Source organism: Daphnia pulicaria, chromosome 10, assembly GCF_021234035.1.
Source record: "Daphnia pulicaria isolate SC F1-1A chromosome 10, SC_F0-13Bv2, whole genome shotgun sequence".
Lineage (NCBI taxonomy): Eukaryota > Metazoa > Arthropoda > Branchiopoda > Diplostraca > Daphniidae > Daphnia > Daphnia pulicaria.
The window spans coordinates 5,929,256-5,945,393 of NC_060922.1; the positions used below are offsets into that span (position 1 = coordinate 5,929,256).

General features: G+C 43.1%; 4 protein-coding genes across 7 annotated transcripts; 3 read left to right on the forward strand and 1 right to left on the reverse strand.

The window, feature by feature from the left end:
- Window positions 1-4,142: 4,142 nt before the first annotated feature.
- On the forward strand, window positions 4,143-6,770 carry LOC124314786. Of its 3 annotated transcripts, none has more exons than XM_046780145.1 (5): window positions 4,143-4,265; window positions 4,398-4,552; window positions 4,704-4,917; window positions 5,106-5,284; window positions 5,403-6,770. In XM_046780145.1, exons 3-5 carry the CDS (start codon window positions 4,915-4,917, stop codon window positions 6,058-6,060), a joined length of 840 nt encoding a protein of 279 aa, XP_046636101.1. In that variant the 5' UTR covers window positions 4,143-4,265; window positions 4,398-4,552; window positions 4,704-4,914; the 3' UTR covers window positions 6,061-6,770. The 3 variants fall into 3 exon arrangements, with proteins under 3 accessions (XP_046636101.1, XP_046636102.1, XP_046636103.1); XM_046780146.1 differs by having other exon boundaries at window positions 4,157-4,265; window positions 4,398-4,483; XM_046780147.1 differs by lacking the exon at window positions 4,143-4,265 and having other exon boundaries at window positions 4,348-4,483.
- LOC124314685 lies at window positions 6,557-10,132 on the reverse strand. Its single transcript, XM_046779982.1, has 6 exons — window positions 9,982-10,132; window positions 9,780-9,905; window positions 9,594-9,689; window positions 8,701-8,901; window positions 7,968-8,130; window positions 6,557-7,878 (listed from the first exon to the last, which is right to left on the reverse strand). Exons 1-6 carry the CDS (start codon window positions 9,994-9,996, stop codon window positions 6,812-6,814), a joined length of 1,668 nt encoding a protein of 555 aa, XP_046635938.1. The 5' UTR covers window positions 9,997-10,132; the 3' UTR covers window positions 6,557-6,811.
- Window positions 10,133-12,423: 2,291 nt separating this feature from the next.
- LOC124314848 lies at window positions 12,424-13,298 on the forward strand. 2 transcript variants are annotated; one of them, XM_046780250.1, is made up of 2 exons: window positions 12,424-12,568; window positions 12,642-13,298. In XM_046780250.1, the coding sequence occupies exons 1-2, from the start codon at window positions 12,560-12,562 to the stop codon at window positions 13,125-13,127; spliced, it is 495 nt and encodes a 164-aa protein (XP_046636206.1). In that variant the 5' UTR covers window positions 12,424-12,559; the 3' UTR covers window positions 13,128-13,298. The 2 variants fall into 2 exon arrangements, with proteins under 2 accessions (XP_046636206.1, XP_046636205.1); XM_046780249.1 differs by having other exon boundaries at window positions 12,469-12,568; window positions 12,639-13,298.
- Window positions 13,299-15,111: 1,813 nt separating this feature from the next.
- On the forward strand, window positions 15,112-16,066 carry LOC124314817. Its single transcript, XM_046780201.1, has 2 exons — window positions 15,112-15,275; window positions 15,344-16,066. The coding sequence occupies exons 1-2, from the start codon at window positions 15,267-15,269 to the stop codon at window positions 15,968-15,970; spliced, it is 636 nt and encodes a 211-aa protein (XP_046636157.1). The 5' UTR covers window positions 15,112-15,266; the 3' UTR covers window positions 15,971-16,066.
- Window positions 16,067-16,138: the final 72 nt, after the last annotated feature.

The following is a 16,138-nucleotide window of genomic DNA, read 5'->3' on the forward strand; positions in this document are numbered from 1 at the left end:
TCCGTTTTCGGTCCAAAAAAGAAAGATTTGATTTCTTTTTTCTTCTTCTTCTTCTTCCGCGCACGTATTATTATTACAAAATATACTCTCACCAACCATCACCAGGGCTCTCGAGGCGCATCCAGTGCAGGAATGAGCGTTGCGCGCTAGTCCCAGGTTAGACAGTCGACTGGGCCCCCCCTGCGTGACAGCGACTATATGTATTGCCCACCTACACGGCCGGAGAAGGCCGGGCAGCACGGGTTCACTGCTGAATCTACATCAACTATATAGGACGCTGTTGCTGCTGCTGCTTTTGCACGGCGCTGTCCGTTCCCTTATTTCAAAATATTCATCATTTAACACACACACTCTCTCTCTCTCTTATTCGTCTTCGTCCTAAATATCGGACAAACAACAACACAGCACACGACTTCCTTTGAGCCAGTGCAGCACCTTTCACTCATTGCTCATTCATCCTCTTCTCGCCGGACCTGTGATGATGTACATTTTCACGTATTAGTATAGGAATTGATGTTAGGAATATATAAGGACGGATTGGCCGAATTAGCCATCACTATTTTTCAAACAAATGTCCGTCCAGCAAGTTCACGTGTGAGCGATAGGAGATGCGAATAATGATGATGTGAAATTCTTTTTCCCAAAGCCCGGAGGAGACGAACGGACCTTTTTCTCGCCCGCCTGTCGTCTGTCTGGATATAATAATGATTGTGTTCTTTTTCTTTTTCTTTTTTTACTTGATATTGTCTATATGGCGTGTGATGATATTTTACTCCGGGTTCGCAGACCCTTTTTGGTATTTTTCTTTTTCGTCTCTGGTCGGACGATATTTTTTATTGCGTAATATTATACGCCACAGCGAAGGCTGTGTGCGTATGGCTCCGATTCCTATCGAGTTTGGTCTCAGATGAAAGCCCTTATGAGCTAGTGCTAGCAGCCCAGCTCTTCTCTCTCGCCGTGAGCTGTGACATTTATATACGCGCACGCCATTTGTGATATGTGAACACTGCCTTTCCATTCTTCATTCATTGTCTGGTGTGTGTGTGTGCTGGGGGGATAACAGACGGTCGCGCTCGCGAGAAAAAGGAATCACAATAATAACAATATCGCGTAGCCGGAACAGAATAATTCAGCAGAAGAACATCAAACATATCAAATGACATGGCCATACACCGGGGGGATGGCGGATATGATAAAAAAATAAAAGGCGAAATAACTCGCCAGGAATGAAAAGGATCTAGCAGATAGATCATTCATCCATGTGCGCAGACGTATGTAGCACACACAGACAGACAGCGCACAGCCAGTTGAATATATGGGCCTTGGTGTTAGATGGACATGATATTATTATTTCGCCAACGGGATAGATTTCTTTTAGGGGGGAATCGTGACGATCATTTCCCGTAGAGTTCCTCGCCTTCCACGTAACCTTGTCGTCGTCGTCGGGATAAGAAAATCAGCCGCTCTACCCCATAACGCACCATCGGCAATCATTTCCTCCCTGTCGATAATCTTATTGTATCAATCAAAAGAGCCCCGTCGAATTATGGATGTGTTCACTTTCCTTTTGCTTTTTTCTTGAATGTGCATAAGGTGAGTGCTCTGGGATGTTGTTGTTATTGCTTTAACCTTGCCAACTGCTAACCACCCCGCTGTGGGAATGTAACTGCCGCGGAGGTACTAGATGCCAGCCAGTCAAAAAAACGTGCTGAACGGAGGGATAGAAATAACAGCACGCCATCAGCAAGTTTCATCCGGCTAATTATACACCATCATTTCATCTATCTATACACAGTATACACACACACATACACAGACAGATATTAATATTATAGAGGAAGGAAAGATGAGAAATTTCTTCAATCGCGGCCGGGTCGGTCGGTCGTTCAGAAAAAAATGGCTCACGACGTCAAGCGCGGCAGCTGCAATTATTTCTTGTTTCTTTCAAACAACAACAACAACAGCATCTCGTGAATTTTTTGTTTTCCTTCTTCTTCTCCGCCGTCGCATTTGATTTAATAAGAAAGTCGCCAACGCCGAATGGAGAAATAACAAAACAGCAGCAGAGCTCACGACGTGATTCCCGTGTTTGAGCGCGCCCCCCTTTTAGTTCGGCCGAATGCAAATCTTTTTCACGAACTCCCCCCCCTCCCAACTTTCTCATTATATTCTAAATACTCTTGATGACTTCATTATCTATCACGTTTCACGGTTCTTTCCTGGCAACTATGTCTAATTAATTCGTCGGTAGCTTTAAAAACGGGTCATTTTATGGATTGATCGGCGACCAGCGTGTCGAATTGGTTTATACGCCATTGCGTAAGGTTTGCCATTTAAAAAAAAAGGTTGTTTGGATATTAGAGTTGAAAGCCATCGCCAAAATGTTTGAGGGGGGATGCGATCAAAAGATGGATTATGTAATAACCGCCAGCGCCCATTTCTCCGTAATATATTACGCCAAAGAGGATTTTGCACATATCGTTTTATTTTTAATATGCAGTTGATTGTCTTTTTTTCGAAAGTTGCTGAGCGCTCTGTCCTCTCACTTTCGTGACTTTCAACCTTTTTTTAAAAAATTCTTCTTCTTTCCACCCGCCGCTGTGTCTGTAGGGTCTAAAGTCAACGTCTTTCGGTTGAATCGTCCCGTGACGTGCGCCGGCCGCGTGACAAATGCAGCAAATCAACTTATACATTTATCTTACACGCCGTATGCATCATAGACAGGGTTGAATGAAAGGTGTATGAAAATTGTTTGAGGGGGGGGGGAGACAAGTTGCGTCCCTTTCTCCTCGTATCCGTCACCTGCCAAGACAAGATGCACGCGCGTCCTTATCGGAGACGATCCTTTTTTTCTTTTCTTGTCTTTCTGGCAAATCAGTTGCAGCCCTCGCCAATTGAATTTAGACGATGAACGAGCTCTTTTCTCTTTGTCTAGCGCCGTACATAATGGCCGTACTTTCCATTGGCTGACAGTTTGCATTTATCACGTTTTGCGGTTCAATTTGACCGCTGAAAATTCTGTGGGAATAAAACAAACAAAACACACGTCAGACACAAAAGAGTCACATATTTACGTCTGCCACGCCATTGGTGCAATTGATCGACGCCTTCTTTGAAATAAAAACGTACAAATCATCTTTACCCGCCGTGTTTCGAAAGCGTTTTTGAAATGCTGCAAATAAAACTAACGTTCCGGGTTAGAAAAAAAAAAAGATCTAGAATTCCGATTTCCAAACTCCAAATAGAAATTTGCATATCAGAGAGAGAGAAGACGACATATGGATGCATAGCTTATGCGCTTATATATTTATACACACATGCGTATACTGTTTAATGCATTTCCCAAAAAGTGAAAGACGAGAAAAGTAACAGACGAGGGACCGAGGAGAGCAATACTTTTGAAATTGCGAACAACAACCAAATGGACGTGTGGAAGAAAAGGGATTTAATCACATAATCGGGCGGATGAAATACTAAATAAATTTTCGCTCGGCCTTTCATTATACACACAGACACAGACAGAACTGATTGCAACGAAAATGAGCGCATTAAACAGATGCTGCTGCTGCAGCCAGACTCTCTAAGTGTAGAATATGTGCCATCATTAAAAGAAGATTTTGGCCGGATGAAAAAGCCAAAAAGACTCCTTTCCCTTTTTTTTTTTTACTAATCTACTTTTGCGCGTTTAATGATTTAAAAAGAAAAAAGAAAATGCGATTCCCACTGGGGTGGATGAAACGGGTCAATGCCATATAATTCATTCATTTCTAGTTATTAAGAAGAAATTTGACGAATCGACTGCCGCTAGACATTTTTAGAAAACGGGATTAGATTGACTCTCATTGTAAACTGCTATAATGGCCATCCACCCTCATAGAAAGATTTTCGTTTTCTCCAAGGTATAGGCTAGGATAACTTTGTTTGTGACCTGAGCCGACACTTTGATGTGGTTTTCGCCAGGACACAGCGGGTGCATTTTCCAGCCGGGAAATGTATACAAGCCGCCCGAGGTCCTTCCATTTCGTAAGATGTCTTCTTCTTCTATTTTTTGGTTTCTTCTTGTTGTTGTTGTCTGTAACTGTCCAAGTTGTGTGTGTGTGTGTGTGGGTATGTGTGTAGATTCTTTTGTTTCTTTTATATTCCTTGTATGGGAGGGAGCCCAGAAACGCACTCAACTCCGCAAGGTCAACAGGACATTGGCTTGAGGGAATCATTTCCACCTTTTGTTGTGCTGTGCAGCAGCAGCAGCAACAACAGTCATCCAGGTAAAAGGTGCAATCCGGCGGGTGGGGTGATGGGCTTCCAACTCCCCCCTGGCATATGTGTGTCTTGTCTCTCTTCCAAGTCGTCAATACTACAGCAGGACTTGGCTTGTTTGTCTTCCTCGTCTCGTTTAGTTACAAGTTGGCAGTCCGTCCGTCCAGCATCAGGCGGGCATCAGTGTTGCAGCAGGCGCTTCCGTCGTCGTCGTCATCTCCCACAGGTGGATTTATTTCCTCCCCATTCTTGATTCCTTATTGGCCGCCCCCCCCCCCCAAAAAGGCGACAACAGGTGAAAATATATATATAAAACGATCATCGTTTTCATTTCCATTCGTTTGCCAAACGTTCACAACCAGAAAATCCCGACGAAAAGATATCGTTACAGTGTTTGTTAAAATTATATGTGTGTGGATTTTTTTCTTTATCATTTTCATCTTAAGTCGAACGTCACGGGCTGTGACACGTTCCTGACCGGATTGCTGTTGCTGCTGCTGCTGCCAAACGTCGTAAAAAGCGACTCACAAAAGTGAACAAACGTTTCAACGCAACTGTTAACACCGAGCAATAATAACCCACAAGTTCTCCCGGGTGTGTGTGTGTGTGTGTGTGTGTTATCCTGCGAGAATAAGTTAACGAAATCATCAAATCCCGATGGTAAGGTTTTTCTTAGCGCCACAATATTGCTGTTATTATTATACAAACTGTGTGGACATAACACGTAAAGAATAATATTGAGAATTTGCATATATTTCGTTATATGTACAAATAATGGTCTCTCCCGTCGGATTTTTTTCTTCTTCTTCTTCTTTTTGGTGCTGTGGCGACGGACGAAAATGCCAAAGGCTTATCGTCAACGGAGAGGAACTTTTCCGACATCGGTCGTCGCCGTCTGCTGGGCTCTGCTGGTCCTGCTGATGTCGAGCGACGTATGCAAATCGCAGCCCATTAAGAAGCCGCCAGCCATAACTTACGTTGCCGGACCCAATCAGTTGACCTTGCTGTTGGGCAGCAGCTCATTCCGGTTCGTTTAGTTGCCCGTAATTATTTCGCCCTTTATTTTTAGCGTTTCTAACAAATTTTGTTTTTATTTTTTTATTTTTTTCCCTCATTTAAACGCACCGGAATCACGCGCTAAACAGATTCGGCTACGATACGGACAACCAATTCCGAGCTGAAAGGCGTTTCCCTAATGGCACCGTGGCCGGCTATTATGGCTACATGAGGGCCGATGGTAAACCCATCCGTGTCAAATACGGAGCGGTCGACAATCTCGGCTTTTCGGCCATCGAAGAAATTATTCCAGTCACATTCCCACCGCCGACGACTCTCGAGCCCATCGACGAAGGAGAAGGCAGCGGCTCCTTGGAGCCCGTCACGGATGCGCCCCTCACCACCGTTACCGAAACGGTCGCGCTGGTCGACGAGCCGTTCATAGTCGATGACGCTGAAGACAAATTGAAAACGGTCCTCGTCTTGCCCAAACAGCCGATAGTTGACGACGAAAAAGAGTCTGTTTCCATCGACGCGGCTGATTATTTCAGGTCCGGTGGATTTCTGCCCGCCTCTCAGGCACTCGACAGCAACTTTCGATTCGTCTTTCCCAAAATTGACGTTCCGGATCTTCCGCAACGACGTCAGACTCGAGCGGCTTTTCCTCCGCCCATCGCCTTACCACCAACAGACCCCGTAGAGGATCGCCGGATCGTTGTTGAACAACTTCCGGGGGAACCGCCCATCATCTTCAAACAGCCGAATCGTTTCCACAAGCTTGCGAGCACTCGTTACACGCTCAATTGATCCATTTAAATTATTTTTAACAAATCAACTCATGCACAGCGAAAACGAATTTTTCTAGAATTCTTAAATAATTAATTTGAAACTAGTTGATCGATTGGTCACCTTAAAATTTAATATAAGTTTTAAAAAATAATAATTCAAATAACATTCTGTTGTAATTCTCAGTTATGCTGGACATCACCATAAACGAATGATACGATAAAGTTTGCTTCGTTTAAAATTAATTAACAACAACAGTAATTCTAAATAAATAAAAATAATTATTAGCAACTTCAATAAAATGTCGTAGTATAGTTAATAGGAAAGTAGTATAGTTTTAATAGGAATATCTTTTATGGAAATGTCGAGTGACAACGAGTTGTTAACTTTCTAATGGTAAAGGTTGAAGAATGTTAAAAGATTCAAACTTTTATTTGTATTATTACAATGATTGATCGTTACTTAATTGACAAACGATTGCGTCACGTTCATAGACAATGAGTAGAAAAAAAAACAATTCGATTGAAGATTGTATTGTTGTTGCATAATTATTCGTCCAATTATTTGATAATACCAATGAATATTCTAAACAACAACCAACCCCAATTACATCATTTATAACAAACAGTGTGTCAAAGAAGCTTGAAAACAAAATGCCCCACCTCCCGTAAAAGAAACCTTGGCCTGACCACGCCCTGGCCACTTGGCCAGACGATGGGAAATAATTTAAATGCCATAAAAAATTTGCATAATTGCAACTAATTATACCAAATTAGTAAGAATAATACGGGTTGTAATGGAATGGGTTTGGCGAATAGGGTCTTACTGAAGGCATGCGTCTATAAGGGGACATGTGGTAATTGCTGTAAGGATTATACTGGGCAGCGGTTTGGCGGTAATGGTAATAAGGGGAATAGAATGAAGAGTATGGCGAATAGTAAGGCTGCTGGTAGTTGTAGAAGTTGCTGGCGAACCTCTGCTGATTCAGCAATTGCTGATTCAATCGGACCTGCTGGCTGGGCATCGACTGGGCGTTGTGGTGGCCGTCAATGGCGCCCATTCCGTTCAGCGCCAATTGCAAAGATTCGGGCAACTTTTCCAGCGTCTCGCGATTCAAAGGAATAGCCACCAAAGGACTGGTCTGCTCATCACCGCCGTTGGCAATGTTGAAGTAATAGTTGTACAACTCATTGGGCGCGACGAACTCGCCGTCAAAGTCCAATTCGGCCGGATTGGGCTCCACCGATGTGAGGAGATCTTCCGTGATATTGTCGTCGAATTTCGACGGTTTCACCATTTTCTCTTCAGCGCGGAGGACGATCTGGGGCATTTGGTTGCGGTTGCGGCTGGTGAAGAAGGCTCGAAGGTCGATGAATTCCGGATTGGTGATTTCAACGGCATCTCGACCGTCTGTTCCGTCGTCGCGGCTGAACAGGTCGAATCCGACGGGTAGCAAAATATTCTGCGGATGGAAACCAGCCGGACGCTCGATGACCTGCGGAGGCTCGGCGTTGGCCTGGACGTGTTTGGCGTAGACCTGGGCCAATAGCCGGATGGGCTCGGCATCGCTGTCAAAGATTCCGGCGTTGATGTCCTCATCCTGCTCGGTAATGACGGCCTGTTTCTCTTCATCGATGGTGACGTCAGGATCAAGGGGCTTGATGGACGGCTGTTTCTCCAATGCGGAATCTTGTTCGATCTTGGATGCAGAGTCCGGGCGGAACAGTTCCATGGCAGACTCAACTTCATCCGCCTCTAGGGCATCGGTGATGACAGCTTCGCGATTGTCTTCAACGTTAGTGGCAGCTTCGACCCTCCTGATGGCCTCTTCCTTTGCGACTAAGTAATCAAATAATTTGTTGTCTTTATAATTTAATTTTTTTTTTTTTTTCAAAAGGGAAATGAATCGATTGGGATTGCGCAATTACTCTGGGCCTTATTGTTTTGTTTGGCGATGGCGGCCCAAATCTCGAGATGTTTGCGTTTGGCTTCCTCAACCTCGGGCGTGTCCTTGGGTTGCTCTCCGGGATAAAAGACGGGCAAGTTGTTGGCAGCAACGCGGAATCCATCGCCATCCGCCAAATACTGAACCTGTTTCGTCGATGAATAAGCGAATTGTTAGCGTTGAGTCAAGATAATTTAAACAAACCAAAATGGGGAGTTTGGATGAATTTCAAGAAAAACCCAGGGTCCCGTATATCTTTTTGATTGTTATCTGGCAAGCGTGTGAAATCGTCTAGCCTCGAGCGTTCGATGTGTTTGATATTTTTATGCACTGCATCATCATTCTATAGAGAGGCCCGAAATGATTGTATATTCCCCGAGAGTTGCGGTTGAACGAATACAGGCTGGCAGCGCTTAAACACCCGTAAAGAATACGAGGACAGGTATGCCATAAGAATTAAGAAACACCCCGCAGTGATTACGTCTCCTTTTCAACAAACTTTGCGTGTGACCTCTCCGCGGATGATAAGAAGAACAACAAAATTCCGCCCGGAATTCCCGCGCCCTCTTTCTAATCCGTTACAAATTATACAACTTTTACGAACGAGAAAAAGAAAAGCGGAAAACGCTTTTGCTTCGTTTATTGACCTCTTCTTTTGGCTTTCGCCTGAGGTCGTGTGGATATATGTTTAAAAAAAAAAAAGATAATTAACAAACCTGATTGTGAACGCCATTGGGGTCTGTGTAGAAATAAGATCCAGTGACGACTCCGTCTTCAGAACGGGATTCCATGCGAACCTGTTCGGGATAAGCGTAGCCGAAACTGTAGCGACCCTCATCATCAAACCTCTGGAAATGACTGAGTTTCAACTCCGGAACGGCCACTCCGAATTGTCGAACACTAGTTGGTACGTTTCTCTACAGACAAACAAACAAACGGTAAGAACGAAAATGTTATTGAGAACGGCCCAGATGATCAGATCATGTCGTCACCGTTTATGAACTACTAAGATTTGTGATAACATTTTTTGAAAAAAGCTAATTTTACTCTTGTTCTCTATGAGGGAACTCCCAATAATAGTATACCCATCCATCACTTTTAATTGCAGAGTCGTACCATAAAAAATTAACGGCGATGGTACGCGATAACACGGCTCAACTTATCGAGCCGATTTCATCATGTTCACCTGTGTCGAAACCGAAAAAAAAACACACACCCAGCAGGGAAGTCGACATTTTTACCGTTGGGGGGCTGGTGTTGACGACTGACAGATAGTGGCAAAGACTAGAAGGGAAAACGACAGAGGAGTCGACAGAATTCTTAATGAGCCTCTCAAAAGAAGAGTCAAGGTCTTGAGGGACTTGAGAAATAGAAATAAAATGTATACAGCCAGTTCCTGTCAGCCGTCAAAAGGTTAAAGTCCTCGTCCTTTTTTTTCTTTTTATTTTTTTGAGCTGATAATAACGAAGCGGACAAAAGCCAGGCTAACAAGCGCGTCATTCAGCTCTGAGAAGAAAAAAACGATCTTATCGATTCCCAAGTACATCTGACAACTATAAAGCTATAGGTAAAAAAGAAGAAAAAAAAGAAGAAGCTGTGCAAGACTTACATCTACCGCTGCGACGTTATCGCCGCTGAAAATCTCCGATTGGGCAGCAATGTCAGCCGCAATTTCAGCCGCTGGAATGGCTTCATCGGCATCCAACTTTAGTGGAAGAAAGAAAGAAAATAAAAATTGGTGATGTTGCAGATATCGTCGGAAGATAGGGAAGAATTAAAATTTCAGAAAACTCACTCGGTGGACAGTTAAGTCGGGATCTTCCCGGGCTTCGACTGGATCCTGTTGGGCGGATGCTGGATTCTCGCTGGGAAGAGGGACTCCGGCCACCAAGCAGGCCATCAACATCGCCAATAGAATAACCTGAAACGTATATCGGTGCCACAAATGTTATTCTAGTTTGTACGACTAAATGTAATTTGTAGATGAGATGACTTACCCTGCAGACTCCCATGTTGATTCGGCGTTTGTTTTTTAAGGTCTGGCGAGATTGTTCTGATTGCTGTTGTATACACCTGTGACGAGTTTTGCAGCACCAGCTCCAGGTAGACGACTCTTGTCGACTGACGGTCTTTCGCTTCAAGTTCAAGGGCTTTTTACTTCTTTTCTACTTTCGTCTGCCCTCCGAATCTTCTCCCACCCACCCCACCCTCTCTCCATCTTTCTCCTCTTCAGAGTCTTCAGCGTTCATCCACCGCCTCGTGCCTCTTTTGCCGCCAGGGTTTTCAAAAGATAAATTAAAAAAAAAAAATAGACTTTGCTGTTTATTTGTTTTCATTTTGGCCGGTTTCACAAGCGACTGTACCCCTACTGCCACCATTACACACGGATGAGATAAACAGGACGACCAAAACGAATTATTCTTATACGATACGATAAAACGAATGTAAGGTAGACTCTTTGTGAAAATATACGAGCGTTGACCGATGAATAGGCGACTAACAATGTGGAATAACCCGTTGCGCCAGCAGAGAGCATTATTATCAGCAGTTCATAAAGGAAATGCCAACTTGCTACTCTCGTACCAGCAGGACCGAAAATTGATTTCCATTCGCAGATTATAGTTTAGAATTAATAAGCTATCCTCGTTCAGAGTCGTTGGTGTAGCGTGAGAAAATGAGAACGACAGGGCCGGAGGATGCCCACCGCTACCGTCAGCACTGCTCCGAATGGGTTATGAGGCGGGGGGCTTCTGGCTAAAAATGTTCAATCGTTTTCCTATTTCATTCTGCAGAGCGCTCATTATGCGCATCATTTAATGAGCACATAAAAACCCAAAAGTTCAAAAGAACTATTAAACGAGAAGCGAAAAATTGAAAAGAAAAAGAAATCAATAAATTTCAAAGACTATTAACGACAACGTGATAATAACCTAACCCAAACCGAACAGAAAATAATAATAAGCGATCTCCGGCTGCGCAATTAGGTCTTTGTAATATGCAATCACCACACGCATGTGCTTATACCTGCTGCCGTCTTCAAGGCCATCGGGTGACGGCGCATAAGGAAAAACCGAAAAACTAACGGCAGTGAGAAGAGTTCATCGAAAGAGTTCGGTTAAAAGAATTTGTTTTTCCTCACTTGTCACGATCGCCGCGCGGTCAACAGCGCAAAAAGAAAAAAAACACCCACATGAGAATAAGTCTAAGAAAGGGATTGGTCATTCTTGTCTACTTTTGGGTGTGGGAAGATTTTGAGCTTCTTGTTTAATTTTTCTTTAAAAATAAAACGTTTCAGTGACTGAATTTTCCTTTATCTTAAATGATAATGTATAATCGCCTTTATCTTGAATTCATATATTTCTGAATGGCATTTCCCGATTGCATACGTATACATTTTTTTAACAAGAGATTGCGATTTTGGCTACTAGAGATTGGCCTTGAAATTCTTCTAGTTCCTCCATTATATTCTACTACCGTATATTCACCTGTTTGAATCATCTCATTAGTTACCGGCAAAATGTCTATGTTTACGCATCATTTTCACGAAGACTGAACATTTCACAGAATGAACTGGAAGAAAATCCTTTCGGCCAGTCATTCCAGTTGCGGCAGATATTCTTCTATTTACAGGAGCTCCGATTATTTCGCCGACAGACTTCGCGGTGTATCGGTATATGTAGCCTAAGCGTTAGATCCTAAGCGAAGAGCTCTTTAAAAAAAGCCTTTCAAAAGTATCGCTAATAATATCCCACTCCCAAATTAGATGCTCCGTGTCAAAACATTGAGGATTGAAGCATCTCTTCTCCGACTGAAGTGTTTATTTCGGACGATATGAACCAGTTACAAATTTCAAAAGAAAATCGAGATGGGGGAATAGAAAAGAGAGGAGATAATGGAAGTGAAGGTGAGCTTTTCTGCTGGCGGTCCTCCTCAGGGCACGGTGATGGCCAACGCCCAAAGATAGTCCTGTCAGGTTTTTTGGCAAAACCAAATAGGAAGAAAATAAAAATGTTGAAAAGAATAAATAAAAGTTGTGGACTCATCCGCGATACGTCGCTCTTGTGCTCTGACCTTGGCCATGAGTGAAAAAGACGGCCATTTAGAGCTCAAGAAATACGTATAGATATGAATTTCTGTCTCCAGCAGTTCAGCAAAGGTTATTGACTTGAAAAGCGGAGCCCTTATTCATAATTCTTCTGATGCCTATACGTTATTTCCTCTCTTGCGCAAATTCAAACATTGTCGTTTACAATATGGATTAACGGTTGTTTCCCCATGGCAACCGACCGTCGTTTCAACGCCAATGTCATTGGGGGGTAAAACCTAGCAGCACGTGTAACAACTATTCTCTTATTTGGACAAAAGAGGAACCACACCCATCTTCGCTATTACTATACTGGCAACAAGTGCAAATTGGGGGTATACATCCTTCGCGTCTAATTCGCTGTCGGGTAGAAAATAAAACAAAAGTTTTCGCCAACTTGACTTCGTGCTGGGACGTCACTATAAAAGCTTGGCGAATTCACATCAACAAGCACCAGATTCTTCAGAGTTGCTGTGATCATCGAAGTCATCATGAAATTCGTGAGTCAAAATCTCATTTCAATTCTAGATTTAAATTGTCGTTTTTAATTCCTTCATTTTTATATGTAAGCAGATTGTTGCAGCAGTTTTGGCCCTGGCCGTCGTTGATGCTGGAATCGTTTACAATCGCCAGCAGGGTGCCAATTTCGCCTACACAGTCAACAGCCTGCCTTACGTCCAGCATGTTCTACCTTATCCTGCTCCATTCCAGCTGGTCAACCCCGTTGCTGCTGACGTGAAAGCCGTTGAGTCCAAGAAGGTCGAAACTGCCTTGCCTTTCGTCAACCCTTTTTTCCCCTTTGCCCCATACCCATTGATCAACCCCGTTGAAATCAGTAAGGCGACCACCGAGGCCAAGAAGGTCGAATCCGTCGCCCTACCTTCTCCGTACCTTTATCCATCCACTTACGCATATGGCGCTTACCCGTACGGCGTCGGATCTCCTTTGGTGTACCCCGGGTACGGACTCCTTCCCCTGGCCGCTGATGAGCCGGTGAAGCCGGCCGCTGAAGTGAAGCCGGTCGAGGCCACTGATTCCGTTGTTGTTCAGGCCGCTTAAAATCCGCCCGTTGTTATTGTTGTTGACCACCGATTGACCACTTATTATATGACCGTTTCGACCACGAATTATCCCTGATTATCTTTTAATGCATATTTACTCATTGAACTTGTGATTTTGTTATCGGTTAGAAAAGGGAAAAATACAAAAAAAAAATATTTTATGTTGCAATATCAATTGAAACTGATCCAATTGAATTAACTTATAACGGCAGCACGAAAAAAATGAATTCCAGTTTAATATTCGAAAATGAAGACTTTTTATTTTTATAAAAAGCGGACTTGTTTCGATTGCGCAGTAGTTCATCGATGCACGAATTAAAACTAAAAACTGGTACGAGGGAGTGACAAGAGCAGCGGAAAAATCTAGATTGATCGTGCTACGAATTACAGAGTCGATTCCTTCATTGTCCTATTATCCGCAAAAGTAGGATTGCTGAAAATAAACATTTTATGCCATGCGAGTTGAGAGTAGGCTAGTTTTCGTAACGGAAAAGAAGACGAGCCACGCCCAAATCTGAATAAAGTTTGTCCATAACAGATGAGCTCACCTTATTCGGATTGTATAACCAAGGAAAAGACAAATCGAAGTAAACAAAGTTGCTCCGAATATGGTTGGACACGTGACCGTATATAGCTCATCGGTACAATAACTGGTAATTCGATTGAGAGTAGCTCTTCTGAAATAATTATCGAAGCAGCCACCACTCCACTAATACGAAATCAAAACGGGATTTTTATTTGGCACGGTCCAGCAGTGCGTGTCTTGCTGATATTGTTGTGGCCAGAACATCTTTGATGAAACGCCCCGCGCAAGCAAATGAAAATGAATGAGGAAAACAATCTCTTCGTTTTGACAGAATCAAAGCAACAACATGTATAACCTTATTTGAAATTTGAATACCAGGAAGGACTTGGCTGCTGGCAGATGAGCGCAATCTTAAGTAGGAAAACCAAACCGGTCTTGGGGGAGAAAAAAGGTTCGCGTAACGTGTGTCGTTCCACTACACACTCTGCCGTATAAAACGTTCTGAAGTGTAACGAATGGCGTCAGAAACCGAGTTGAGGTCAACAAATAATCAACAAGCTTCGATGAAACTTGTAAGTACAAAAAAAATAAACAGATTGTTATTTTTTAAAATCCTGAAAAATTAAGTAAAACTATAACGGTTTCCGGGGTCTATACGTGCAGCAGATCGTCGCCGTGATTTTGGCTTTGGCCGTCGTGGAAGTGGAACTTTTACCGGCTCCGCAGTTCATTCCGCTTGGCAACAACTTGGCTTACGACGTCATTAACAGCCCGATGACTCGACTTTTGCATTTCTTCCGTCACGTTCTCCCCAACACCCCTCTGATGGCGCCCCTTGGGACGAAGAATACATTAAACACCATGTTTGAATCCATGGAGCCCTTATCTTTGACTTATCGAGCTCAAGCCCAGATTTGCTATATGTATCCGAGATTGTGCGATTAGCCCACCAGTGCGTTATAACCTGAATTCACTCCTAATTCCAGTCAAATTTCAACAGCAGTATAACTAACGGTTCTAAGTTACATAACCGAATTTGTATAATCTGATAAATCGCTTATTACAACTGTAAAAATCACAAAATAAACATGCAATACACATCAGGCGCAACAATAAGGTAGCAACTACCAGATACTATTCCATTTATTTTTTATTTTTGAAATAAAAAAAGAGATTCGAAGAAGAATTTTGTTGTAAACTATTTGTAGTTAGAATCGTAGATGACACTGCAGCATTTTCAATTAAAAGTGAGTATACAAAAAAATGCAACAACAATTCCGGTTTCTAATGAAATGCCTTCAGCTTTATAAAGCAGGTTGTTGGCTGTTGCCTTATAATAATTCAAAATGTCCGTATCGAGTGCAATGGTGCAACTTAGCGGAGCATTCACGAAGCTCTGAAGGGCGAAGAAGGACAAGAGCAAACACCTCAGGGAACCTGCATAGACAAATCAGGATTCTATTTAAAAAAAAGTCTTTCCGATAAACTCGGACGGGAAGATGACACGAATGTTCACAGTGGTGTCTCGGTCTTACGTCAGGATAAAAGCATCTCCGTGTTGTCACGGCGAGGAACTTTGGATATTAATTAGTATACTAACGGTTCACCAAAATGAAATTCGTAAGTGAATTAAGATCAAACAAACAACTCAATCGGTAAATTGTGCAACATTTCTTTCACTGATGCAGACAGTCCCATTGATTTTAGCGCTGGTGGCGATTGTAGATGCTGGTACGGTTCAGACATATCGCCAGGGTGGCAACTTTGCTTACGCCTTTAACACCCAACAGCATCAAACAGCTCCGCTGTTACTTCAGCACCCCACCTACACTTTCAAGTCCTTCCCACAGATAAATTACCCTAACGCCGTTCAACCGACTCCGGCGGATTATTATTCCGGCCCTGTTTATTCGCCTCTCTTTTACCAGCAGTTCCTTTTAAACAATGACGAACTCCTCCGCATGGAAGACGACGAGAATGAAAGCAAATGGTTCACCTCGAACCCTCTAAATACAGCGCATACCCTTCCTACATCAGCGATTTCTGCATCCGCATCCGCATCGACTTTCCATTCCGGATCGACTGATGCTGGCCCATCTTTTTCGTCTGCATCTGACGCTGTGTATCATTATCCTCTACTCACGTTATTCCACCGACTGTTCAACAGGCCCTCTTTGTTTTCCAATCGGCCAAATAGACCTGCCACTGTTTCCAGTGGACCACCACTTATGAGACCAGTTTTAAACAACATTAACGACTCTATCTTTACCTCAAGTATGAATTTATTGAATCCATTTGCCCGACCCCGACCGTGATATCCGATTGAAACCCAATTGATCTCTATCCCTATCTTTTGTTCGTATCTGATTATGGATGCACCATGCTACAATAAACGACAGCTCAGAAAGTTATCAATATCTCATTAAAATGCAGATTATACTTCCTAAATAATAAGTATTCGCCATTTGGTGTACAACTGAGGT